General features: G+C 38.7%; 1 protein-coding gene across 3 annotated transcripts in view; it reads right to left on the bottom strand.

The window, feature by feature from the left end:
- The window catches only part of LOC133570653 (HEAT repeat-containing protein 5B-like), a 34516-nt gene that overhangs the window by 3126 nt on the left and 6464 nt on the right, over positions 1 to 24926 (bottom strand). For all 3 annotated transcript variants that reach the window (XM_061923369.1, XM_061923425.1, XM_061923491.1), the window contains exons 7-35: positions 23365 to 23522; positions 23049 to 23298; positions 21986 to 22141; positions 21629 to 21879; positions 21407 to 21518; positions 21174 to 21326; positions 19207 to 19306; positions 19024 to 19133; positions 15222 to 15385; positions 14917 to 15092; positions 13263 to 13368; positions 12976 to 13166; positions 12696 to 12855; positions 12331 to 12520; positions 10982 to 11151; positions 9807 to 9948; positions 9528 to 9707; positions 9164 to 9415; positions 8792 to 8973; positions 8621 to 8689; positions 8130 to 8309; positions 7475 to 7709; positions 7030 to 7257; positions 6629 to 6756; positions 5461 to 5605; positions 3510 to 3782; positions 1805 to 2029; positions 341 to 492; positions 25 to 238 (exon numbers count right to left, since the gene is read on the bottom strand). In XM_061923369.1, coding sequence (XP_061779353.1) covers positions 25 to 238; positions 341 to 492; positions 1805 to 2029; positions 3510 to 3782; positions 5461 to 5605; positions 6629 to 6756; positions 7030 to 7257; positions 7475 to 7709; positions 8130 to 8309; positions 8621 to 8689; positions 8792 to 8973; positions 9164 to 9415; positions 9528 to 9707; positions 9807 to 9948; positions 10982 to 11151; positions 12331 to 12520; positions 12696 to 12855; positions 12976 to 13166; positions 13263 to 13368; positions 14917 to 15092; positions 15222 to 15385; positions 19024 to 19133; positions 19207 to 19306; positions 21174 to 21326; positions 21407 to 21518; positions 21629 to 21879; positions 21986 to 22141; positions 23049 to 23298; positions 23365 to 23522 — 5052 coding nt within the window. The remainder of the gene's footprint in view (positions 1 to 24; positions 239 to 340; positions 493 to 1804; positions 2030 to 3509; positions 3783 to 5460; positions 5606 to 6628; positions 6757 to 7029; positions 7258 to 7474; positions 7710 to 8129; positions 8310 to 8620; positions 8690 to 8791; positions 8974 to 9163; positions 9416 to 9527; positions 9708 to 9806; positions 9949 to 10981; positions 11152 to 12330; positions 12521 to 12695; positions 12856 to 12975; positions 13167 to 13262; positions 13369 to 14916; positions 15093 to 15221; positions 15386 to 19023; positions 19134 to 19206; positions 19307 to 21173; positions 21327 to 21406; positions 21519 to 21628; positions 21880 to 21985; positions 22142 to 23048; positions 23299 to 23364; positions 23523 to 24926) is intronic.

The following is a 24926-nucleotide window of genomic DNA, read 5'->3' on the forward strand; positions in this document are numbered from 1 at the left end:
TCCATTAAGCAAAGAGATACTTACGATTCTTCTCCTCACCCATTCCGACCAGATTCTCCAGGACCTTGATGCCCTCCTGCACAGCCTGCAGCTCGGCGGCAGTCCTTGGCCGACTGCGTTCAACCGCCTTCAGTTTCTCCACCATGAGGGGAGCCAGAGCATGAATGTACGGGGTAGAAAGGGGGCGGGTGGAATGCTGAAACACTGACAGCAGCAGCTGATAACACCGTGCCTGAACCTGTGGTAAAGCAACAGAATAAGAGTGGAATTACCAAAGTTAACAAGCCACATCCAGGATATACAATGTGTTTAAGGAACCTTTTTAGTTTCAAGCACTTACCCATGGATCACTAGAGTTGAGGGCATTACGGAAGCGCTCCATGCAGCCCTTCTGCAGGACAGTCACCCCTACAAGTTCATTACTAGCAGAGAGCAGGAAGAGTGTAATCGCTGTCAACATGCTGATCTCATCCAAATCAGGCCTGGACTCATCTAAAGAAAAACACAAGTTTGACAAATAACATGTCCTCGCCTCATGGGTCTTCCTTCCATATAACTGTGTAGAGCAGGGGTGTCAAACATACGGCCTGAGGGCCGGATTAGGCCCGCAAACAGGTTTTATACTTGGCTGAGTTTGCCAAGTATAAAAATTAACCTTAAATTTTTAAATGAAAGAAACAGCCGTTCTAAATGTGTCCACTGGATGTCACAATAGCAATTCCTTGTATCTTTGTAGATGATGCTACATATGTAAAAAATAAACCACATGATGTTCGTACATCAGTCGAGGAAAATGATCAAACTACATAAATAACATCCTGTAATTTGATTTTGATATAACTTTTTTTATCTTGATAGATTGAAAATAACACCAATGAGTTGATTGATGAACATTATCACATAATTTATTCAGAAAATATAAATAACGACAAAAAAATATAGAATACTATTAACCGCAACATGCAAGTGTAAAAAAACAAAACAACATTATGATTTGTACACTTTCATAATGTGCTCGTTCTATTTTTAAACCAAAAAAACAATCTGAAATTGTCTTTATTTTTAAGTTATCGTGCCGTGATTTTACCAGTCCGGCCCACTTGGGAGTAGATTTTTCTCCATGTGGCCCCTGATCTACAATTAGTTTGACACCCCTGGTGTACAGTAAGGCTATTTAGTGGTAAATGGTAAGATCATTTACCATTTAGTGGTAAATGTTAAATGGTGATGGTAAGTGTTGGTAACTGTTAACATATTTGCAGATTTTTGCATTGACATTTTAACCTTGCTAGCAAACAGAGAACAATGGGGTCCAAATTTGTGATTAGCATACCTGAGGCGTTCCTCAAGGCACCCCTTTAAGTCGTGTCCTTTTTGGCAGTTACACATTGTTTTTCGTAATTTGATTTATGTAACTAAGGTATTGCTTTAGCTTTACTTTAGATGCAGTCAGTAGTCATTCGTTCAACTTCTTTAGTTATACGAGTAGTGTTCCTCAAGGTTCCATTTTAGGTCCTCTCTTTTTCATCATTTGGGCTATTCAACTGGTGGCCCGCATGTTTAGTTAAAAAAAACTTGTGAGACACTCACATATGATCTCTGACTAGCTGTTTTGCAGGAGGTCCTTAAAAACAGCATAGCACTCCTATAACTCTGACAAATAGACCAAAATCAAATGGTTGGTTCTCGCGAATATACAAATTAAGAATAGTAATACAAGCTTTCTATTATTAGCTAAGCTTCCTCGAAATATGCCCCCTAAAACAATTTAGTTTATTATCCCTGATGTAGAGTATGTGCAAACCTGGCTGCGAGTCCTCAAGTACAGAGGCCAGACTGCTTCTCACAAGGGCAGTCCACTGCGTCTGCAGGTTATCCACACGAGCCACTGGGGAGGTGATAATGGTCTTGATTCCCTGCAGCGCAGCAGACACGGACGTAGATACTGAGTTGTCAGCAGTCTTGACTGCAGTTTCTCTCAGCACCCCCGTAATTAAAAAGAGCACAGTAGGTAGGATGGTCATGCTGCCTGCAAACAGAAACCATGAGAACATGGGCATAGGTTCATGGTGACTATCACAACAGTCAAATTAAAAGTACTATGTCTTGCAGGCAATGGTATTCAATCCAAACGCAGTCTTTAAAAAAAAAAAAAAAAAATTACTATAAAAAACAACAACTTTTCAATTTTTCAAGTTGCATTTCGTGCAATGATAGGCATTTTTTGTTGGGTTCTCTATAGATAAGCACTTACAGTCTTATTGGAACAAATGTACATGATGGCTAACAAATCATTTTTGTTTACAAAGACCTTTGTGATACCGGATGTAAGAAGACATAGGTTTTTACAAATGTCAATGTACCGGTATGTGTCGAATGCAAAATTGAGTGGCGTATAGATTGTAGCAGTGGTTCCAAACTGGCACCAACCACCACCCCTTAATGACGACCGGCACAGTTTTCCAACTCAAATAACTTATATTTCATGAAAAGACAATCGAAGTGCAGTTTGATTTTGAGGTAGTGCAAAATAGTACACTGTGTCAGTTTAATGGTCATATCAAAAACAAGTTTGTACCTACAAACTAAAAAAAAGACTTGAACATAAAGTGTCTTCACAGGTTTTCAGTACAAGATATAATTGCACGTGTTCAATCAGAGAAACTGGACTTGGATGACCTTCAAGAAGGTCAAACAAAATGAGGAGCTCTGATTCAACTCTTCAGATAAACAAAAAGTGTGATTAAAAAATATTAAATTATAGAAATGTAACTTTTCTTTTGATGAACTCAATAGGTAAGTTAAAAAGAAAAATAGTAACGCAACGCCTCTCAGTCCGCTAGTCATACCTAGGAGTCTTCATTGTGGGTAGAATTCCCCCATGCAACATAACTTAAACTGCTAAAATAAGCTTATGGCGCGCTCTTTACCCGCAGATGTGTCCCTCGCCTGCATTTCCTGAGCTACAGATGGCAAGGTTACGTCTCCACTCCGCAGAATTCTTATTACTTATGGAGTATATGTGAATAAATTGAGAACAGGAAGTGAACAAAAGTGTTAGCAACTGCTATGTAAAAGAAGAGGGGTAGGATTAAATAAGATCTGCTTCTTCCTACTCCTTTTCGAACATGTTGAAAAGAGAAACTGCAAATTGTGATGTATCATGTTGTGTGCATGCACGTTCGAAATGAACTCAAACTCAACTCCACTCAACGCCTTTCCCTTCCCAGTCAAACTTGACAAAGTCGCCCAAAAACATGTCACGCACCTCGTAGCAAGTGAACAGCACAAATTAGAACGCAAAGGTGCATTCCAAGACATTATAACATTCTTGTATGATTTGCGACCCACTGAGAAAGGGGCCACCATCCACCATTTGAGAATCACTGGATTGAAGCGATATGATTCCAAAGTGTGGTATTCTTAGCGAGGCAAGAAATCAACATTGTTTTGCTTAAATTCCTATCTACATGGTATGTGCGTGTATGTGCAACTGTAGAATTTCGTACCAGCAGGAGAGCAGAGCGAGGGCAGTTCAGCCAGAATGGCAACCGTGTTTGCCACAAGACGTGCGCTCTCCTCCGGTAGTCGCTGAGGCCTCATCGGCACATGGCTCGGTGACTCCTTCACACGTGTATTGAGCTGAGGTAAGTGACGAACCAGTATGAAAACCAGCAGCTCCATTGAAGCAAACACCAAAGAGCTGCCTGGGACGAGCTCGCCTGTCTCTCCCCCTTCCCCTAGGATGAGTTGAGAATCAATCTGGCCTTCCTTCACTTTTCCTGTGAAAATTACCACTGTTATTTAGAGTGGTAAAACTGCCATAACCATTAATACAACAATAAGCAAATAGATAGCCTCATTAATACTTAAAGGTGCCATATGTAGTAATGTGGCCAGAAATGGTACTGCAATTACAGTCAAAATTCTGTAGTCCCCTTCCACTCTCCCTGACTGAGGTTGCCAGATACGCAGCCGAATCGGAATCCTACTCCAAGGAACTTCAAATGGCAATCGACGAGTCCAAAGCTGTAGGTTTGTCTTATTTATGCTTCTTGCAAGATGGTTTACGAAGTAATTATGCCACATTTTACTGATGTCGATTAGCCAAATGTATTTGTAAAGTTACGCAGCAATATTTTTGTCGGGAGTCGGGACAGATTGTTGGCATTACCCTGCTAAAATGTCTAGTTTGACCGCACGGACCACCTTCGAAATAATTATATATAATAATGTATAATACATCGCATAAGCCTACTGTGATGGCAAACCAAGGCCAACAGTCAAATTATCGCCACATTTTGTTCTGCATAACTCATTTTGCATCCAAACTGCATTCTCTTCCATGTACGCACATCACCATCTTTCAGTGCAATTCAATAAGCCAACCCATGTTACGCAAAAACCACGTTACACATAACTCATATAGCCTACTACCATGTCAATACACAATGTAGAAAATCATTACATGTAATGCATTATATTTTGCCAAGCAAATACCACCCCATGTGTGCCTGATGCACATACAGTACCAGAAACTGCAATTAGCCGTGCTAATGTTGGAATGCATTTCCTCAGCGTATCAGCATATTGAGAACGAAATAGGCACTGACACTACCCATATCCACATAGGTTTTTCTGAAATTGTGCTGTCAACATAACGTTAACATTGAATTACATGGCCCTGTCAGTTGGATGACACATCAACATACAGGCTAACGGGCATATATTTCCCTCGTTAGCTGTCGATGTGTCATTGACTGAGCTAGCATTACACTAGGAGTTGAGCACCACCACACTAAGCATTCATTGCATGAACATACTAGCTTTGTTAGGCAAGATCATAGGCTGCATTGGACAATATAGTTTACATATGAAATGTCCATTTCCATTTATTACAAGTAATAAGAAACCGTAAATGCCTTACTTACCTATCAAGGAGAAAATTAGCAAGTTTGGAGTCGGATTAAAAAATCTTCTCCGCCTTCAATCGTCTTCATCTTTCAAAGGCATCCCTGATACAAATCCTCGTTTTGTTCCCGGCTTTGTCATGAATAAGTTGAGAATCTTAACGACGCCTTTTAGATGAACTAAAGTCTGACATGTTTAGTAACTTTACCAGCGGCAATAGCTCGACAAAGCTGTCAACCTGGATGTGACACATTCATGGACTTTCTAATTGGTCCATGAATGGTGGAGGGCGGGGCATCAAAATGAAAACAATAATATTTTGGGGCTGTAAATCAAATTTTGAAATGAGCATATCCCGGCTGAACTACCGTTATCAGTTATAAAGGTATTCGAAAATAACATGATTTATTAATGCCTTTTGACATATCGGGGCCATTTAATGATGACTTGACATGAAATTATTTAATATGGCACCTTTAAAATTTTCTGTGGAAAAAATATGTTTAGTAAGTTCACATATCAACAGTTTTGTCAGGGAATCGTTCTGACCCTTGTTATTCTTTTGTTGCTGCAAATGGTTTAGTGCGGCTCTAATGGTCTCCTGTACCACAGCAGTAACCTGGAGCTGGATGACAGGAGGGTCCCGGGTCAGCAGCAGTCTGTGAAGTACATTCAGGAGCTCCACTGCCAACAGCTGGAACAGAAGTAACAAGGTGAATGAGACGCGTACCAAACAAACACTCAAAGATCAATTAAACATCTGTTGTGGCCCTCACAACTCTGAATATTACATACAAATAGACAATTCAAAAGGTCCTCCTAACCAATAAATCTACTGCTATAAGTTACTGTTTGATTGAGCACCCGAGTGGCCTTTGTCACTTCGTAAAGGCACTAAACATCACATGGCCATGTTGTATTTATCAGATGTTTGCACCTGGCAAATGTGTCACTTGAACTACAACGAGCGAGCCACGGTATAAATCAGGGGTCTCAAACTCAATTTATTTAACGACCATTGTGTTGTAACCCCACAGTACAATGACAATAAAAGGTGAATCTGAATGCATGTATATTTCTAAAATTTCACTTGATCAAACGTTTTCTAACATACTTTTCTTATTTTGTAGATTGCACACAAAATTATACGAGTATGTACTATGATTCCAGCTGATACCGCATCAGATTAATATAGGTATCGACCAACACTCATGGGTCAAATATCGGTATCGTATTGGAACTGAAAATATATCCGGACACCTCACTATTTACCACCCATTGTGCGCATACCGCAAATACACTCAACTAAAAAGTTAGGTAGAGCGCCACAGACTATGGGACAGCGGGCCACAGAATATGAGACAGCGGGCCACAGAATATGGGCCTGCGGAACCCCAAAATATGGGCCGGCACACCACAAAATATGGTCCAGCGGTGCAAAAAATATGGGGTTGCGGGCCAAGAGTTTAAGACTCCTGATATAGATATTACTTTAAAACATGTAAAATTTAACTAAAAAAAGAACACAACCAAGTTTGCCTTTAAATATTGCAAATTTACAAACATCTATTTATATTTACAGCATTAAAGGTATAGGCAAAAAGCTATAGAATTGGTATAATTGTGTTACAACCACTGGTGTTGCACTTCAAAAAGGCTGTACAACCTTTACTGCTTTGACACCACTGTATTTCTTAATCCCGTTTTGTTTTTTTACCTGGTCCTCTGCAATATGGGTCTTTGCACAGGGAGACTCTAGTAGAGTGGACAAGGCCTGGAGGCAGGACATGACATGCTCAATGGGTTCCTCGGGCCTGGGAAAGCAAAGGAACTCTATACTGACACCTGAGAGACAAATGAGAAAATAGGCTTAGGGCATGTTCACACATTTACTTTCCTTTATCTTCCTACAACCTTTCACGGCAGGTGCAGGAAAGTGGCAAAAGTGAAGTAAACAAAACCAAAACTGCGCCCCTAGTACTAAAGTGTAAAATAACCCTGTGCCATGTTGTATGGATGAAGTCACAAAGGTGTTGCCGGGTTATTAATGATAATGTGAGCAACCCCCAAAAGAAAACCCTCTACTACAATTAATATCCATGAATCCAATGTCTGTACCTAACATTAGATGTATCCTGTCTTTGACAGACTCCTCAAAGGTCTTTGCAGTCGACGAGGCTCCCGAGTGGAGAGCAGGAACCTTGGAGGAAACCTCTTCTTTTTCCTCACAAGCTCCAAAGCCAGTGCTGCTCAGCCATAATGCCACAGCATGCAGTACAGGAGCCCAAGAGCCGCGGTAATGAAGCCTTGCTGTGTCTATCGTCTCTGGAGTATAAAACGCACCACCTGAACACACATCAAGTGAGATTTGAATTTTTTTGCACAATATTTCTTTGTTATGTGCCAAGCCATTTTAAATCTCCCATTATAATGTTGACAATAATGTGCCAAAATGATTAATTTTGAAAAGTAGAACAAAAACTTAAAAACATATATATTCATCAACATAAAATAAAAGATGGGCATCAAACAGAAAAGACAAAATCATTGCCTGGTGTTGTACCATCAGGAGGCAGCTGACTGGAAAACTCAGCAGGCAGAGTGAGCAGAGCATAGTCACGGAGCATGGCCAACCACAGTCGACTCAGCGAGGGCAGCTCAGGCTGCACTAAAGTGATGAGACTGTCAGGTGGAAGCACATCTGCACCCAGATCATCTTCATCCTCATCTCCACTTCGTATTGTTTTATCAGGCTTTGCCTCTGCCTCTTTCTTTATCTTCATAGCCACCACATAAACCTGCGCAATAGCATTATCCATGCATTAGTCTCTATATTCTTTACATCAGTGATTCTCAAACTGTGGTACGCGTACCACTCACCTTCTTGTATGTCAAAGAATCACTTAACTAAATATTGTGATGTAAATCATTGTATAAGTACAGTGTTGTATTTTCCTATATTCAAACACAGTGCTACTATTCAAACTGTGTGTAATGTTACAGTGGCCAAAAATATTAAATATACTTGTTAAATAAAACCTCTGCCTTGTTTTAATGACTACTGTATTTTAATGTTGGTCAAATAGTCGTACTTGGAGAGCCAAGTGTTTTCTGAGGTGATACGTCGTGAAAAAATTTGAGAACCACTTCTTTACACTAGTTAAAATGAACGAATCTGGGAGAGTGCACCAAACAGAGAGTAAAGTCTTAGGTCTCACCTCTGCCCATGCTTTCAACACAGCCAGTTTCTCCATCGTGGTGGCACTCTCACTGTATAGCTGACTGGATGAACCCTTTCCAGCTTGCGCCTTGTCCAGTGATGACACAAGCAGGTTGTGGACTCGCCGCAGGTCATTAAGGTCACTTACAACACCACTACCAATCCATGTGCTACACACCTGTAGCCACATTCAAGGATAAAAGTGACCAAACTCTTCATTATAGCTCTCAATTCAGCTTGTACATTCTCGTTATACATTGCACATACCAAGTCTATGCCATTTGAGTGGACAGAGTGTAAAACAAAAGTTTTTCACATAATATGCAATTCACATAGAATATACATGCATTGGAAGCTTTACATGCAGTACAAAGCAAGGATACAATCATACAATGTAGATATTCAAATACACTGCCTTATCTGATGAAATCCTTGCAATTGAGCTATCATTGGAAAATAATATGACTATAAACAATCAAAGTGACTTACCTGGCATGCTTTAGCGGTTATATCAGAAGGTGTATCGGGAGAAAAAGCAGGTCTAAGAGCCGCTCCAACCTAAACACACGTTCAATTTGACCCTAAGTGTTTATATTTACTGTGTACCTTTAGTATTGGCTTTTGCCATACTACTGAATTCCTACTAAGTTCTTGACTCACATTGGCCTGGTATTGTTCCAAGATAACATGCCCTGGAAACTCGGGCTCGGGAACAGAGGCAAACTTTTTAATGATGTCTTCCAGAGCCTGCAGACCAGCCATCCTCAGTTGGTTACTGTGGTCTGTGGCTGCCATGAAGGCCATCCGAATGAGATCAGACAAATGGAGCACCAAAAGATCTCCTAGGCAAAGAAAGATGGGAAGGGAATTGAAGGATTGTGTGGGGAATGCACATGAATGCAAGGAATGTAACGGAGCGAGCCATGTATTCATCAGTCAGAAAATAGACAAATGTCTGTTTTATCCTTTTGGAAGGCTCTACACATTGACGATGATATGTGTCAGTGTTTTTCAAAAGGTGAGGTGTTTTACCTTTGGGGTTCTTGGATTTTGCAGAACGTGCAGCTGCCAGGTCAAAGTGCGCTTTGTCTGCATTCTCACAAAGCAGGATGATACGGCACAAACAATCTGCAGCAAACACCCGTGTCACCCAACGTGGAGCCACTGAAGGCTTAGGCTTGTCATCTTCGCCTAGACCCGTGAACATGATGTCATCGTCCATCTCGTCTTTTTTCTCAGAGTCTTCATCTTTTTCCACCTCAAATGCAACAGCTCCTCCTACATCTGAAAGGGCAGATGAACATACGCTCATGCACTGAAAAGAGAAGAATCCCTTCATGGTATCTAATTTTGAGGAAATTATAATGGGCCATGTTCTTCCCTTTATCATAGTCACCTGTTGTTGCAGCAAGGACATCCTTGCAGAGTTTAAGCCAATGAGAAAGCTTTTCTACAGCAAGCGATGACAGCATGTGGCCCAGTGTGTCATGAATATCAGAGCACAGCTTCCTGTCGGTTTCATGATCCAGCATACCAAATAGTGCCCCCTCCAGCCCCGTCTCAGTGATGTTCAGATCTGAACCAGGCACAAAGTTGAAAGAAGTAAAACACCAGTGTCTCGTTGGAAATCCTGACTGCACAAAATGTTCTTGCCAGTGTCCTGGTTTGCACTCACTTGCAACGTTTTTACCATCCCCTGCCTTCTTTGCCAGGCTCATGGCATACTCGCACACCTCAGAAGCCTCTCTCTGAGCAAGTTGTCTTAAGCAGGCTACAGCAGCGCGCCTCAGCAATAGGTGAGAACTGCAAAGGTGCACCTGCAGAAGTTCCCATCATATGGCAAATATATTACTCCAACAGTCAGAAATATATGCTGGTATCAATGCTATCATTTAAACACCGAATTTAAAAAATCCAAACTCGGGCTGCAATGATTTATCAATTAGAAAAAAGCTTTGATTTATATTTTTGTTGCACTGATGATTCATTTAGTAAGTAAAATACACAAACATTGTTTTCGCAAGACTGATCTAATTGGGCGCACATAAGAGCGGTGCACCTATTCATGATGCATCTCGCGCTGTGGGTGATGTGGTCTGTGTGTGCGTGTGTAGTGAAACAGCAGCGTGCTGAGAGATGGCTCAAAGAAAATAACGACAAGCTAGAAAGAGAGCAACGGGCCAAAAGAATACAATAGAAAGGTTTTGTGAACTGTCAAACAGAGCTGGCATTTCAGAGTATCACTACACCGATGATGCAGCATTTTACTGGAAAGAATATTGCATATTTAAAAGCAGCAAACAAGCAGAAAAAAGGTAAACATCTATTTTGGCAGCTCACACCATTTCATATGTTTGACTTGCATGACAAATATGAAGACATGTTAGCATAATGCTAATAAGTGGTTTATCCCAAACTCAAACACTGTGCCTCCAATTAATACCTTTTTCAAATGTGTTACATATTTTGTCACTCAATTTATCATTCGTTATCAGTCTTTTTGTTTAGTTTGGTTATTTATTTTCTATTGCCTGGTTTTTGGCTACACTGTTGTTTTTTTACTCATTCTTTTAATAAATATAGGTTATTTATAGTGATGCTCCCATGATAGAAGTACAATTTCAATGGTATGTGCATTTAAAAGAAGAAAGGAGAAAGTTCATTAGAAAAATCCTTTTTCATGTAAACTATTTTCTTAAAAGACGCATTGAGGCTAGAAACTGTGCATTATTCAATTACTTGATTAACTGAAGACTTATTGATAGATTACACTGTTACTAAAATAATTGCTAGCTGCAGCCCTCCTCCAAACTAAGAGAAAAATGTAAAATAAATTCCCAATCATCTTACACAAAGACAGGGCACCAAGCTTGAGAGATTGACATGGCGAGGAGCAAACATGTGTAACTGCTGCAGACATGAGATGGCTGCTGCTTGCACCAGAGAGTCTGAGTGATCCTGCATTATTGCGCAGCCAACCAGGCAGGATGAACGGATGGTGGAGATGGTGGCACCATTTCCTATAAGTAGTCAACATATAGGGATTATGTAGGTAGGAGCAACCACAAGAATATACCATTTTTTTTGGCAGTTAAAGGGGAACAGCACTTATTTTTTTTAATTTTGGCTATCGTTCAAATTCATTATGAGAGACAAAAAGACAGATGTTTTTTTTGTTATGCATTTTGACTCGTAAATAACAGTCCGCTTAAAATGGAGTTAATGGGAGGTCCTCTATACTGCCCATAAAGCCCTCTAAATATTCATCCAAAAAGCGCCAGCAATACTCCATTTACATTCTTTGACCTGAATAGTTATAAGTATTAGTAATATTGTTATTATAAGCGCTAAGGCAAACAAACTATTTTTAGTGGCGCATTGTCACAGAGCGCTGACAAGCTTGTTGCTGCTATATTGACGCCATGAGCTGGCGAGCTGCTTTCTCGACTAGGAGCTCGTGAAAGTTTATTTTAAATCATAAATAATTTCGCTCACCTGGATAGTAGAAGGATGAAGACATCATCTGACAAGTTGGGCAACTTTGGCATTCAACTTAGACCAAGAAATGGCGAGAAAGACACGAAAGGGCTCTTATTTCTACATCCCTTTTTTCTTCACAAGAATTATGAGTCTTTTCTTCATCTAAACGGGAATATATGAACATCCTAGCAGTCGGCAACCCAGTGACAGCTGACATTGTAAAGTAAGTGACGGTTTATTATGTTTGTTGGCTCTCAAAGTCTGCAGCAAATGGTAATCAGTGATGTCGTCGTTGTGATGCGTTTATGAAATGAATGTACCAACGTATGCTTAAAATATCAAAATACATAAATATGACATGTTGTAATAAATGTGTCTTTTACTACATTACATATATAAATACAGCGTGTATATAAAACCTTAATGGAGGTGTTTGAATGTTTTTAAGCGCTTTATAGGCAGAATAGAGCGCCTCCAATAGGCTCCATTGTAAGCAGACTTTTGATCGCATTTATTTAAATATTTAGAATGCATAAAAATAGAAAAACATATGTGCTCTTGTCTTACATAATGATTATGAATGATAGAAATAATTCCAAAAAAAGTGCAGTTCCCCTTTAAAGGTCTGTGGATTAATGTTGGTGATACTACCACCTGCTGGTAGAGAAAGCTGAGTGCGAGTGCAAATCAATTTATTTATTTTTGTCAGATAGATTTACCTTGTAACTCTGGACCAACAGTAGTGATAAGGGCTCCCAAGCAACGGCCCAAACACTGATGCACCTCTGTGTGAGACGGGGGAACTGTGAGGAGCAGGGTAAGGACTAGGGACAAGGTAGGCTCCACATAGCCTCTGTACATGGGACCACTTGAGTCCACAATTAGAGCCAAAGAGTGCAAAGCCCATGTCTGTTAAAAAATTGACATAATTTATATAAAGATGTACGTATGTAGTGAAGAATTTATACTTGATAACAGTTCAGAAAGAAATATAATACTGAACATATTTTTAAAAAATATTGAAGATTAAACCACTCCCAAAAATAGACAAATATTTTCCTGTTGAGTAAATATTTCACTGTACCTGAACCTCATGAGAGGATCCATCCTGGGCTAAGGCCAGCAGAATGCTAACACTGGTCTTTAAGTGCTGGCCAGAGCCAATCCCTCCAACATATCGATGCAGACAGCCGAGAGCCAGTGAATGACCCGTCCTTGACACCACATCACGGGCTGACTTGAGCCTGAAAACAAAGGATAGAAAACAGTTTGTATCACTTTAAATCAACATTTCAAACACCATTTTTTCTCTCCAGAACAGACGGTCTAATGGGATTCTGTATAAATATAATATCAAAACTTACTTGTCGAAGCTGGTCTGTGCCATTCTGGCAATGAAAGTAGCCTCTCCCACCACCTGAGCCATTCTGCCGAGGGCCTCACCAGCAGCGCAGCGCAGGATGGGATTGGAATTGTCCAAGGCCCCCATCACCAGGGCCAGGGCAGACTTGCGAACCTCCTCAGGGCCCAAAGTACTCTTGTTCTCCGCCAAACCCTTTAAGCAAGGCACAAAACCAGAAAGGCAGGTTATAAATTAATATTATATGAATAAAGAAACACAATAGCCTTTTCTTGCATGGCTTTTTCTTACCTTGAGAGCACTCAGCACAGCAGTGAAGATGTTCAATTGAACGGACTGCTGACGAACACCTTTAGCCTGCTTGATACATTCTGCAAAGTGGTCTAGCATTTGTAACCTAAAAGGTAAACATACAGTATTCAAAACTGAAGTAATCATTTACCTAACTGCAAATAAAAACACAGCAAGGAACACAAACAAAGCCACAAACCACAAAGCAAAATACAGTAGTCCCTTAACTTAAATTTAAGAGTGTTTTGAGATAACAGTTGTCTCTTGGATAGTTGTTGTCCTTTAAAAGGGTCATATTATGATTATTTTCTCTATTTAAATCACTTCCTTGGGGTCGACATAACATGTAATGGTGGTGGTTTTGCAAAAATGTTGCATAGATAATGTTTTACAAACCATTTTCAAGGCGCTTTCTTATTTACGTGCCAAGGCCATTCTCCAGGCAAAGCCCACTTCAACTGTGTCTCCACCCGGTCAGCCATGTTGTAGTTTTTAACGCTTCCATATAGAGTCTAATGGCAGATATAAGCCAGAACTACAATCTACTTGTTATTAGAAATTGCAACTGTGGATGATTTTAGCATCCATGTGCATGTACAAGCCAGTCTGCCTCACAACAAGGGGATGGAGAAAAAGAAGGAACTTATTGACTACAACTTTGGACTACAACCGTATAAATATTAAAAAATAATCTCTACCATACATGGAGATATCCGCTGACGTGACTAAGGCAAAATAAATTACTGAAGACTCAAATTCCAAAATTGAAGGAAGTATGAAGGAAGGCAAGACTGTTTTATATGTAAAAAATCTTCGCCATCCTTCCATGGTAGATAGATAGATAGATAGTACTTTATTGATTCCTTCAGGAGAGTTCCCTCAGGAAAATTGTATGATATCAAATGTTTGGGACTTATAGAGATCCCAAATAAACAAAAAGGTATCAACAGATAAAAAACATTGGTTTTCCATATTGGAGCCCCTTTAAGTTGCAATCATCCTCCCCATTAGTTGGCATAGCAAATGTCAGTGAACATTATCTTATAGCTAGAGATTGACATAATTTCATTTTTCCAACCATGGCAAAGAAGAAAGTAAGTGTGAAAGACATTGCTGAGAAGAAGTGGATGATATTCATTGAATTAAAAAATAAATCCTTAAAAACAAGGCCTCGTATGTAGTGTAGACTTGGCGAAGCAATTCGAGCGTAGCACTGCGCGTCTGCACCATACGCAGGAGTAGTTTCATGCCAGCCAGGAATGGTAAAATGAAATTTAAACGGTGGACATGTATCAATTCAAATATGGAGAAGCAGTAGTAAGGAGATACAGTAGGATTCCACCAGGTAAATGTTGTACATTATTATTACATTACTTCATAAAACTAATGTAGTTGTTAGTACTACATTCTATTGTATTGTTTTTGATACAATATGTCTTATCTAAAAGTATTATTTCCTTTTTAAAAAGCATGTTACATGTTAAAAGTGTGATGTTTAAATAGTTTTTTTATTATTTTCAATGGGTGTGTTAAGTTAAGAGCTCAGTCATATAACCAATTAAACTTGTAAATTGAGATACTAATGTAATATTTAGACTACGGTCAATGTATTATGAGGATTACATGTATTAGTGCTCATGACTTAATTGCTCACCTGTGTTTGAAAGACACATGGGGGAAAACTACTCCAAACAAAGCCACAGAGGCATCTATGACCGACACTCCCAAAGGGAGCGGCCCTGGAATGGCTTCACCAACAGGCACTCGCAAGTAAATGGAGGAGGGATCATGCTCCAGAGCCCCACTGCCAGATGCACTATTAGGCTGCAGCTGTTAAACAATAATAGTTTGAATATCAATGGCGTTCAATAGTGGCCCTGAGACCAACTAAAAACATTTCAAATGAACACATAATATCTGCATTTACAGAGCATACATGCTAATTATTAGTCTTTTTACCTGATCCTCAATGGACTTGTGGTCAGTTTCTTGCAACCAGGAGCCCATGAGCACACTGTCATCATAGTGACAGAGAGAGCGCAACAAAGAGGTGGTGGTGTTGGACGAATTGTCGGTCAAAGTGAATTCTGCCACCAGCTCCCTGAGGAGGGCATTAAAGATGCCTACAAGAGCACAGTACAAAGTTGAAAATATCTTAATTTCATCTTCTAAAACTACTGTGGCTGTAGTTTTAAAGTGGACAGCAAAATAAATGTTTTTTAATGAATAAAAAGAGAAATTTGTTCACTCAAGACAGTTCAACATTTTGAACTTTCAACAAATAATACTTAAATAGTAAGGATGTTTAGTTCAGAGCGTATCTCCGATTTAAGGCCACGGTTCGGGCAAATTTTGGTACAGCAACCCTGAAAGGGACAAGCGGTAGAAAATGGATGGATGGATGGATGAACAACTCTGAGCAGAAATAATTTGCAATGTATTAAATTCTCAAATAAATAAACATTTTCGTCAAAAAAGAAATACATTTACAACATGTCTTTTTAGGAAATCGCAATGATGTGAGGAACAGTAAGTTGGAACGGTTTTAATTCAAGTTCTATATTAGCTGAATTGTAGCATTAATAGCACCATTCCTGATCTATACTGAATGACGCGGGCACACTATCTAGGTCTTTTTGCCTTGCATTTGTTTGTTTCCATGAGGTGTGCATCTGCCCAATATGAAACGATTTGATACGTATTCAGATACACAGAGAACGATACGATTCAGAAACGATAGATTTTGATATGTAACAATTTGATTTGGTAGGATTTGATCCGATTTCCTGCAATGTGATGCAATCTGGTACAGTTTCTTGTTTAATGTAAGATTGTATTTTATGTTATAAATGATTGAAGGTCAGTTCTATCAATGTGGCACTGTTGATCTTCAAATGAATATACATATAGATTTGTGTTGCTTTGACATGACATACCATGTCATTGTGTTTATTAATGTAACATGTTATACTTACAAAACTGTGGAAAAACCCTCCCACAATAAAAACTAATTTAATATATTCACTTAACATACAGTGGAACCATGATTTACGAACCCCTCTATTTGAGAACTTTTCGATTTGCGAACTTTTAAATTAAGCCACATATGCCTCTGTGTGCGAACCATGTCTCTGTGGACGAACGCAACATTCAGACGCTTGCAGGCAAGAAAGCAGGGCGAAACATTGTTGGGTAGGCAGAGCCTTCCACTTCACAGGAAGAGTCAAGTCCAACACTCCAAAATGTGAACCATTTCTTTGTTTATTTGCCTTTTGACAAGTTTTGTCCATTTCGCTAACTCAATAAGAGTGCCAAAAAGTCAACAGATCAGCGTGGAAAGAAGAAGTGAATCGCTCTGCGGTAAAAAAACAAAAAAACAAAAGACTATTTGTCGCAAATATATTAATGGCGTTCACAAGCATGACCACATCACGTTTTAAATGTGATGAGCCCTGTCTTTTCTTGGAAAAGATGCCATAGCAGACTTATATCACAGCAGAGAAGAAGACGCAATATTTGCTCTCGTTACAGCACAGCCCCTCGCTTTTCCAAAGCACAAACACGCGGACACGGCTCCACCCTCCCCACTCCCCATTCCTTCTCTCTCTGCCTGCACCTTTTTCTTTTCTCTCTGCCGATATCAATGTGGGTGCGTTTTACTTTTTTTAAATTCTTATCATTTTAGCAATATGGTTGCTAAAGTTAAGGATTTTGTTTGTGAGAGGGCACCATAGGGATTTCTGTGTGTGTGCGCATATTGGCACAGCAGAGCAGACAGCAGCTAGTTGTTTTTGTTTTTTATTAAATAGAAAGTTAATCCGTCACCCCCTTGTTAAGTTTGTTTGATATACAGTACTGTATATCGCTTTATATTGTGTTCAAAGTGTACAAACCTTAACTAAAATAGGGACTTTTGTAAACGCTAGAACAGACTATTTACATTTACATTGTTCGATTTATGAATCATCTTCAAGAACCAATTAAATTGTGGTTCCACTGTATTCAATTTTCATTATTGGTACAAATGACTTCATCCTTTATGCTGTTACACTAATCTGGCATGAATTTCTCTGTAAAATTGTGTCGACTTTTAGAGGCTCCTATGTATTTATCATGTTCCTCATTCTCCACAACACTACACTCTCCAGTCTGTAACAATAAAACAGGTAATTGAAAATATCACTACCTTCACTGGAATTATGGCCAACTTTCACTGGAAAGAAGACTTGAATATGTTTGTGTCTTTAGAGCTAGCTATACTCGTACCACTGCTGTACTTTAGTGCTTTTTTACAGCACATTTTGTCTTTCACTTTTTTCTACTTGTTTACTGTAACAAGTCTTGTGAGTAGCAAGAGCTTCACAGAAAGAGAGAGAGTGACAAATACACACAGAGGGAGGGACAATATACACAAAAGCAGAGAAAGAGAGACAAAGAAAGCGGGCTAAAGAGAGTGAGTGCGACATATATACACACACACATATATATGTATATATATATATATATATATATATATATATACACATATACACACACACACACACATACACACATATATATATATACACACATATACATATATATACATACACACATACATATATATATATATATATATACATATATATATATATATATATATATATATACACACATATATATGTATTTATATGTGTGTGTATATATATATATATATATATATATATATATATATATATATAAGTGTGTATATATATATATATGTGTATATGTATGTGTATATATATATATATATATATATATATATATACACACACACACACACATATATATATATATATATATATATATATATTATATATATAGTTAGTTAGATAGATAGATAGATAGATAGATAGATAGATAGATAGATAGATAGATAGATAGATAGATAGATAGATAGATAGATAGATAGAGTACAGACAGAAATAAAGAGAGACAGAGAGATAGAGACTGACAGTGGGAGAGAGAGGAAGAAAGAGACAGACAAAAGAGACACAGAGAGAGACAGAGAGCGAGAAAGAGGCAGGTGGAGAGAGAGAGAGAGAGAGACGGAGACAGAAGAGAGTTAGAGAGGAAAGAGAGAGAGAGAGAAGAGAAAGAGTGATGAGAAAGAGAAGAAAGGTAATTATTACTGCTAATTACTGCTGCTGTATTTAACTGAAACTAAAATAAAAGATGAGGGTTTTCTAGCGGTGTGAGTCTTTGGGCACCTAACGATTTGAACCAATTAGATTTCTTGGGGTGACGATTCGATATGGAATTGGTTCTCAAATAGAAAAACACGAATGTCGATTTAAACAGACTCTCGCAATGCATTATTTGGTTTAATAATTATAGTTAAACTTTTTCAAAACAGTTTAAAGGTCAGAAGCTCCTTCTAGTTGCTTGTAGATGGTCTAACAACGCCTTTTAAATTGATTCAGCCCCCCTAGCACCCTGAGAGGGACAAGCGGTAGAATATGAATGGATAGATAAATTGATTTAGAATCATGATTCGATTGTGCAAGCCCAGTGTTTTGCAACAGTTACACATTATTCTTGTTCAGGCAATCATCGAAACCCACACTTGAGCAGATGCAACACAATCTCTTGCTAAGAGTGCAACTATTACAGTCTCAATTGTTCTCCAACTCATGAGTCATTGCCCTGCTTATGAAAGTGAGTAGGAAGACCCATTCGATGTTTACCTGAACAGAATTGGTGACATCACACCAATTAACCATAGATAAAAATGTCTTACCTTCGTATGTTTTAGGGGGTAATAGAGCCAAAATGTCGTAGAGCCTTAGTCTCACCATTGCTGCACTTGCTTTTAGATGTGCACCGTGGACTTTAATAATGGCAGGGACACTGAAGAGCCAATCATTTTTTGAAACATTAACCATATGTTCAAGATTGTCATATTGAAAGTCATCCTACTCACTGAGATATCATCGTCATAGCACATTCAATGGGTGTCATCAGCCTTCGAATAACATCTTCTGTCAGCAGCTCGGGACAGTGGGCCACAAAACTGCGCATGGCTATAATAGGAAAGGACAAGATCAGAACAGGTTGACATTGAGTGATGTATAAAGAGGCAGGTAGGGCTGCACAAAAAAAATTAGATATTTCATAATTTAAATTCATACAAGCATGCGATCCAATTGCTTTTAAAGGGGACCTATTATAAATGATGTATTTTCTGACTTATAAATGTTGTTACAATGTTGGATACTCACATTAAACAGTGTTAAAGTACCACATTATAAGGTTCATGCATTTGGATGTGAGCAGTTTTGAATGCCTTTTTTTACAGGGGTTTTGCAGTCTGGCTACGTTGTGACGTCACAGCGAGGTGGACATACTTTTTTGGGCATTATGTCAAACTCTCAGCCAGAGGGGGAGAAGCTTTAAAAACAAACATATTGTAGACAGACTCAAAAAACATCTGATAAAAGTGTGGAGCAAAATTTACACATGTTTTACACTAAAGCATATCCAATACATATTATCCAGACCAGGGGTATCAAACTTATTTTAGCTCAGGAGCCACATGGAGGAAAATTTATTCCAAAGTGGGCCGCACTGGTAAAATCATGGCATGATAACTTAAAAATAAAGACAACTTTAGATTATTTTCTTTGTTTAAAATTCTGAAAATGTACAAATTTTGTTTTTTTTACACTTACATGTTGCGGTTTATAATATTCGATCTTCATTTGTCATTATTTATACTTTCTGAATAAATGATGTGGTAATGTTCATTAGTCAAATAGATGGAATTGAATCTGGCAGAGTTATAACATGCATTGGTGTTCATTTTTAATCTATCAGAAGAACAAATGAATAATAATATTAACATGTAATTACAGGATGTTATTAATATAACTTACTAATGTTCCTCAACTGATGTACTAACATCATGTGGTTTATTCTGTGCATTATGTAGCATCATCTACAGCAAAACTTGTGAATTTGGATTAATTTCAATAATCACACATTAAGTTAGAAACGGATACATATTATTTCAGCATATTTATGTGCGCCCAAGAAAATGTGTCCCCATGCAGTCATAAATACAAAACGAAATGCGCAAATTATCAAACGTTATTTGGGGGCGGGGGGTGTCACAGGTTACATTACCAACAACATTTAGGCAAATGACTGTAACAAACCATATTTTGTATCGTTACTAGCATCACTAGTATCACTAATAAGTTGTATTTTTTGCCTTAAACTTCTCGTGACTTTAGCTCCAGGTTTATTTTATTTGTTTGATATTGTCATCACTGCCGCAAGTGGTGGAAAAGCGCATTACAACTGAGTACCGCTGCGGCCCATACGGACCACAGCTGAGAAACAGATATTTTTTGGCGTCCAGGAATGTCGCGCTCGCCCTATGGTTAAGAAACACTGATCTAGACCACAATGACGAATTTTAAATGTATATTAAAATCATCATAGGACTCCCTTTAAAAAAAATAAAAATAAAAATTGTACTTATTCTCCCCATCCCCAAGCAAGCTTTGCCAGCTAGGACAAGTTGGATCCACTGGCCTGGTTCTACCCGCTGAAAGCTGACGCCTCACTGACTATCATTAATCAGCTTGCAGGAGGAGCGATCACAAAAACTCACTGACTTTTCTTTTGACTAGACTTTTTCGCATTCATAACTGTTGAGTAAGCAAGGGTGCCATGTTTTTTTACTTGATGAATTATTTTCACTTTTTCAGTCAGTCTATTCATTTCTATTAAAAAAAGAATACCATCAAATTTCCTTCGAGAACCTCTGATTAGGAATGGCATAAATCTTCCCAGAGTATTATGATCTCATTTCTGGGCAAAAAGATTCGTAATTAAATTTTTTGGCAGAATTGGGCAGCCTGAAACGCAGGTGTCTTGGTTTACCACAGAGTGCTCCAGCTCGGCCTTCCAGGGTCACCTGCCAGGTAAAGGAGTCTCCCCTTGCCTTTTCTGCTTCCAGCTCCTTCTGTGAGCGAGGGAACACGTTTCTCCAGAGTAATAACATCTTTGGAAGGTGATAACGCACCAAGGAAGGACCTGCGTATACATACAAGCAAAAAACAGGAAAATAGGTACTGCTAATAAAAACTCCAGCAAGAGATGACATTTTAACTCACCCAATGTCATGAGGGCCCCAAGCAGTAGCCATCCAGCCTGTGTGCGCTGCAAGGAGAGTCGGCTGTTCTGAGCCGCTGTCCTCAGGAGGTCTTCAGCTATACTCACCACCAACTACAGTAAAGCAGCTATATTTGAATCTAAACCTGATGAGGTCGAACATTCAGAACAAAATTGCAAGATGGGAGTGTGATCTAAAAGGTCTAAACTGCTTATCCACACACCTTGCCCTTAGAGTGTGGTATTCCCAGAGGGCACTGGTGTACGCCTCCAAGGAGAGCTGCCATTGCGAAGCTGTACCCGCTCACAGCCTCAGGTGAACTCTTCAGATTGTTAATTCTCTCAGCGCAGCGGTCCAAGAGCGGGGTTAACTGATAGGGCAGTGCCATGGCAATGCAGCGCAGGCACCATGCTGCAGCCAAACGAGCCGCCATGCTGGGGTGTAGCAGCACCGAGGTCACGGTTTCAAGAAGTCCTGGGGACAATTAGCATTAAAAGAAAGTCCAGATACAGTATGTAAGAAATGGTTAGGAATGCTCTGCACTAAGACTATTATAAGATACACAAGTACAGTATCTTACCTATAGAAGGCTCCTGGATGAGAGGTGAAGATGTGGCACTCAGACTCTGAACAATGCTGCCTAACTCTTTTAGGGCACACACCATAACATGCTGGCTGGCTGAGACATCAGCTGTCCCGGTCTTGTTCTCCCCATTGAGGTCATTTACAACTGCTTCTGAAATAACAGGTTCCAGAGAAAGGCATCATAATAAATCAATGTCAGTGGCGCAAAACAAAAAGCTAACATATATTGGACAACTTCTTAATTATTTAACTAATTTAAACATGTGACATAATCTGATCAAAAGGCCTTCAGAACGGTGAAAATTAAAAACAAAAACATTACATGTTTGATATTTGTGTTTAATGTTGTGGTTTACTTAAAAGTTGAGCAAAAAAGTGAAAAAAATATATAATTCAAAATGTTTTTCCACATTTAAAAATATGACTATTATTATTTTGTTTGGCTGTGAAGATAATTCAAATCAAATAAAAATAAAAAATAAAAACAAAAAAAGCCACTTTTTCCCCACACATTTTACAGGTTAAAAAACAAAGATAAAGAACAATCAATTTGGAATAAAGTACTTTTGTGTTTTTTGTGAAAGACTGTTAGGCGAGAGTAAAAACAAAACAAATAAATAATGCAAATATCTATTGATGCCATGAGCGCAAATGGCTTGTGACTGCTATGAATGTGCACATTTCCTTCATAGACTGTGCAGCTTCTGTATTCAGTGGGGGTTACTACTGTATATCTGTTACTGATCGTTACAATTTGTAATCTAACAAAGAGAGAACTCACTGGCAAATGACACCAAAAGATATACCAGATGAAAATAAAAAGCATGAGCATATCAAGTGCCAATTTAGTAATGAATGATGATAGTATGATAATAATGAAATCGATAAAAAGGAAGCCAGTGTAGCAGGTAGTGCTAATGTCACTCATAAATCCAAAAAGACAAAACCATTGTGTGATAATGTAACACAAACCATGCAAAATATTCAGAAGCTGAATAGAAAGTGAATTACTCCAGAGAAGTACTTTTTTCTGTAACGATCAGTCCAATCTTGCTTACCTACGGCCCTCATTTGCTTGCTGATGGCTTGGCAAATTTCTTTGCCGGCTGCAATCTGTGCCTTTTCACCGAGTAAGCTGCCCAGGGTGGCACGCAGCATGAAGGAGACACAGCGCCTCGAGTACACCGCTTCGACATGCGTCTGGGTGGCCCTTGGATGAGACACAAGGTCCAAAACGTGGGAGAGGAAGGTGGCAAAGTTGCGCTCCAGCCACTGACCACCGAGTGTCGTCACAAATACAACATAAGCCTGAGGAAAAGGAGGGACGGTATAAGATATGCTTAACTGTTATCATTTGTAGAGAATTTAGCTCACCTGTGTGACGCCCACCCGGACTTCTCTGCTGACAGAAGCCCCGCCTTTCAACATCTCCCCTCCGCTCTTCAAGAAACCAGATCCACCACGCAGAAAGCCTGTGGCCATTAACTCCAGCACTTCTTCAAGCGTGGCCCGTTTCACATTCTGACGCATAACTTGGAGAAAACAATAAGAAGTCAACCGTGAGCTAAAAAACATCAAAATATGAAACATGATTACCGTACATGCACTAATCATAGCCAGGGAGTTTATTTGCCTAAACTGTAGAGACAATTAATTAGAAGAAGGCAAAATTGAAAACAAAGGCTATTACTTCCATATATACGGTAACATGTTTTAAACTTAAATATTAATTTAGAGAGCATGAAAAAGTGGAAAGGCAAACATAGCTTTATTTTACCACATGGTCATTTACTAGCAAGTAACAAAGCAGCAACAGAACCACTGTTGTAACACCAGTAAGGCTCAGTCATCATAAACACTGAATGATTTCACTGTAAACAACAGTACAGCATGTGTAACAGGAGTTTCCCACCAACAGCTGAGTAGCACAACAAACATTTTGAAGTGCATGGTAGAGCCAAGTCAATACAGGGGTCAAAGTGGAGGGGGCTCTTAGGCTTTTGTAAAGTTTAAATATTTATTTTTCCGTCATTTCAATATCTAAGTTATAAGAAAACAACAAACTAAATGTTAGGATAAATAAATGTTGATGTGAAAGTTCAATAATAAGGTTGTTTGAATCAAATTAAAAATGTCTAAGACTACCTCTACTCCCTATTAAAAAAAACAAAATGGTTAATTCCCCCTGGATAGTGGCAAAGCTACAATAGCTTCGAACACATCACTCAACACAGAGGTTGCACGTCATTACAGCTCACATTTAAGCACCAGCATTTTGGAACAAGAATGGGGTCATAAAAGGTAGCTAAAATATAATATCTGTGGCAGCATACAAGAAAAGTATGCATAAGTTTTACTTCTGCATATTGTAGCACATAACTGTGGTGTGTTCAACAACCCTTAATTAAAGTTAGAAACAGAGGTGTCACTAGTTTTTAAAGACAGGGGGCTTAACCCCCAGAACATGCAATGATACTAATAATACAATTAGGAATCTCAATTGATTATGTTTTAATGAGATTAATCACACTTTTGAACAGTGATTAATTGTTATTAATATGAGGTTATTATTTGATTGCATAAATACCATTTGCTTAATATTTGGATACAAATACAACTTGGTAGTCAGAATGTCATAAAGGAATGTTTTTTTAGATGTTTCACGGAACTGCAAGTCGTTGATTTGCTCAAAACTTGGTGACAGTAAGTATAGTAAGAATTACACATTTTGAAAGTATTTTCAATAATCTAGCAAACTAGGTAGAGATGTACAGTATTTTAATAGATAATGTACTAAGGACAACTTTACACAGTGCACCATTTACATCTGCATATACTCTTCCTTAGTTTAACTAATTGTTTAAACAAATAAAGCCATTTTTTATTTTGTTGGCACAGTGGGACCAGATGTGACTTGTCATGCCATTTTTGTGAAG

This window comes from Nerophis lumbriciformis, unplaced genomic scaffold (genome assembly GCF_033978685.3).
Source record: "Nerophis lumbriciformis unplaced genomic scaffold, RoL_Nlum_v2.1 HiC_scaffold_196, whole genome shotgun sequence".
NCBI classification, from domain to species: Eukaryota; Metazoa; Chordata; class Actinopteri; order Syngnathiformes; family Syngnathidae; genus Nerophis; species Nerophis lumbriciformis.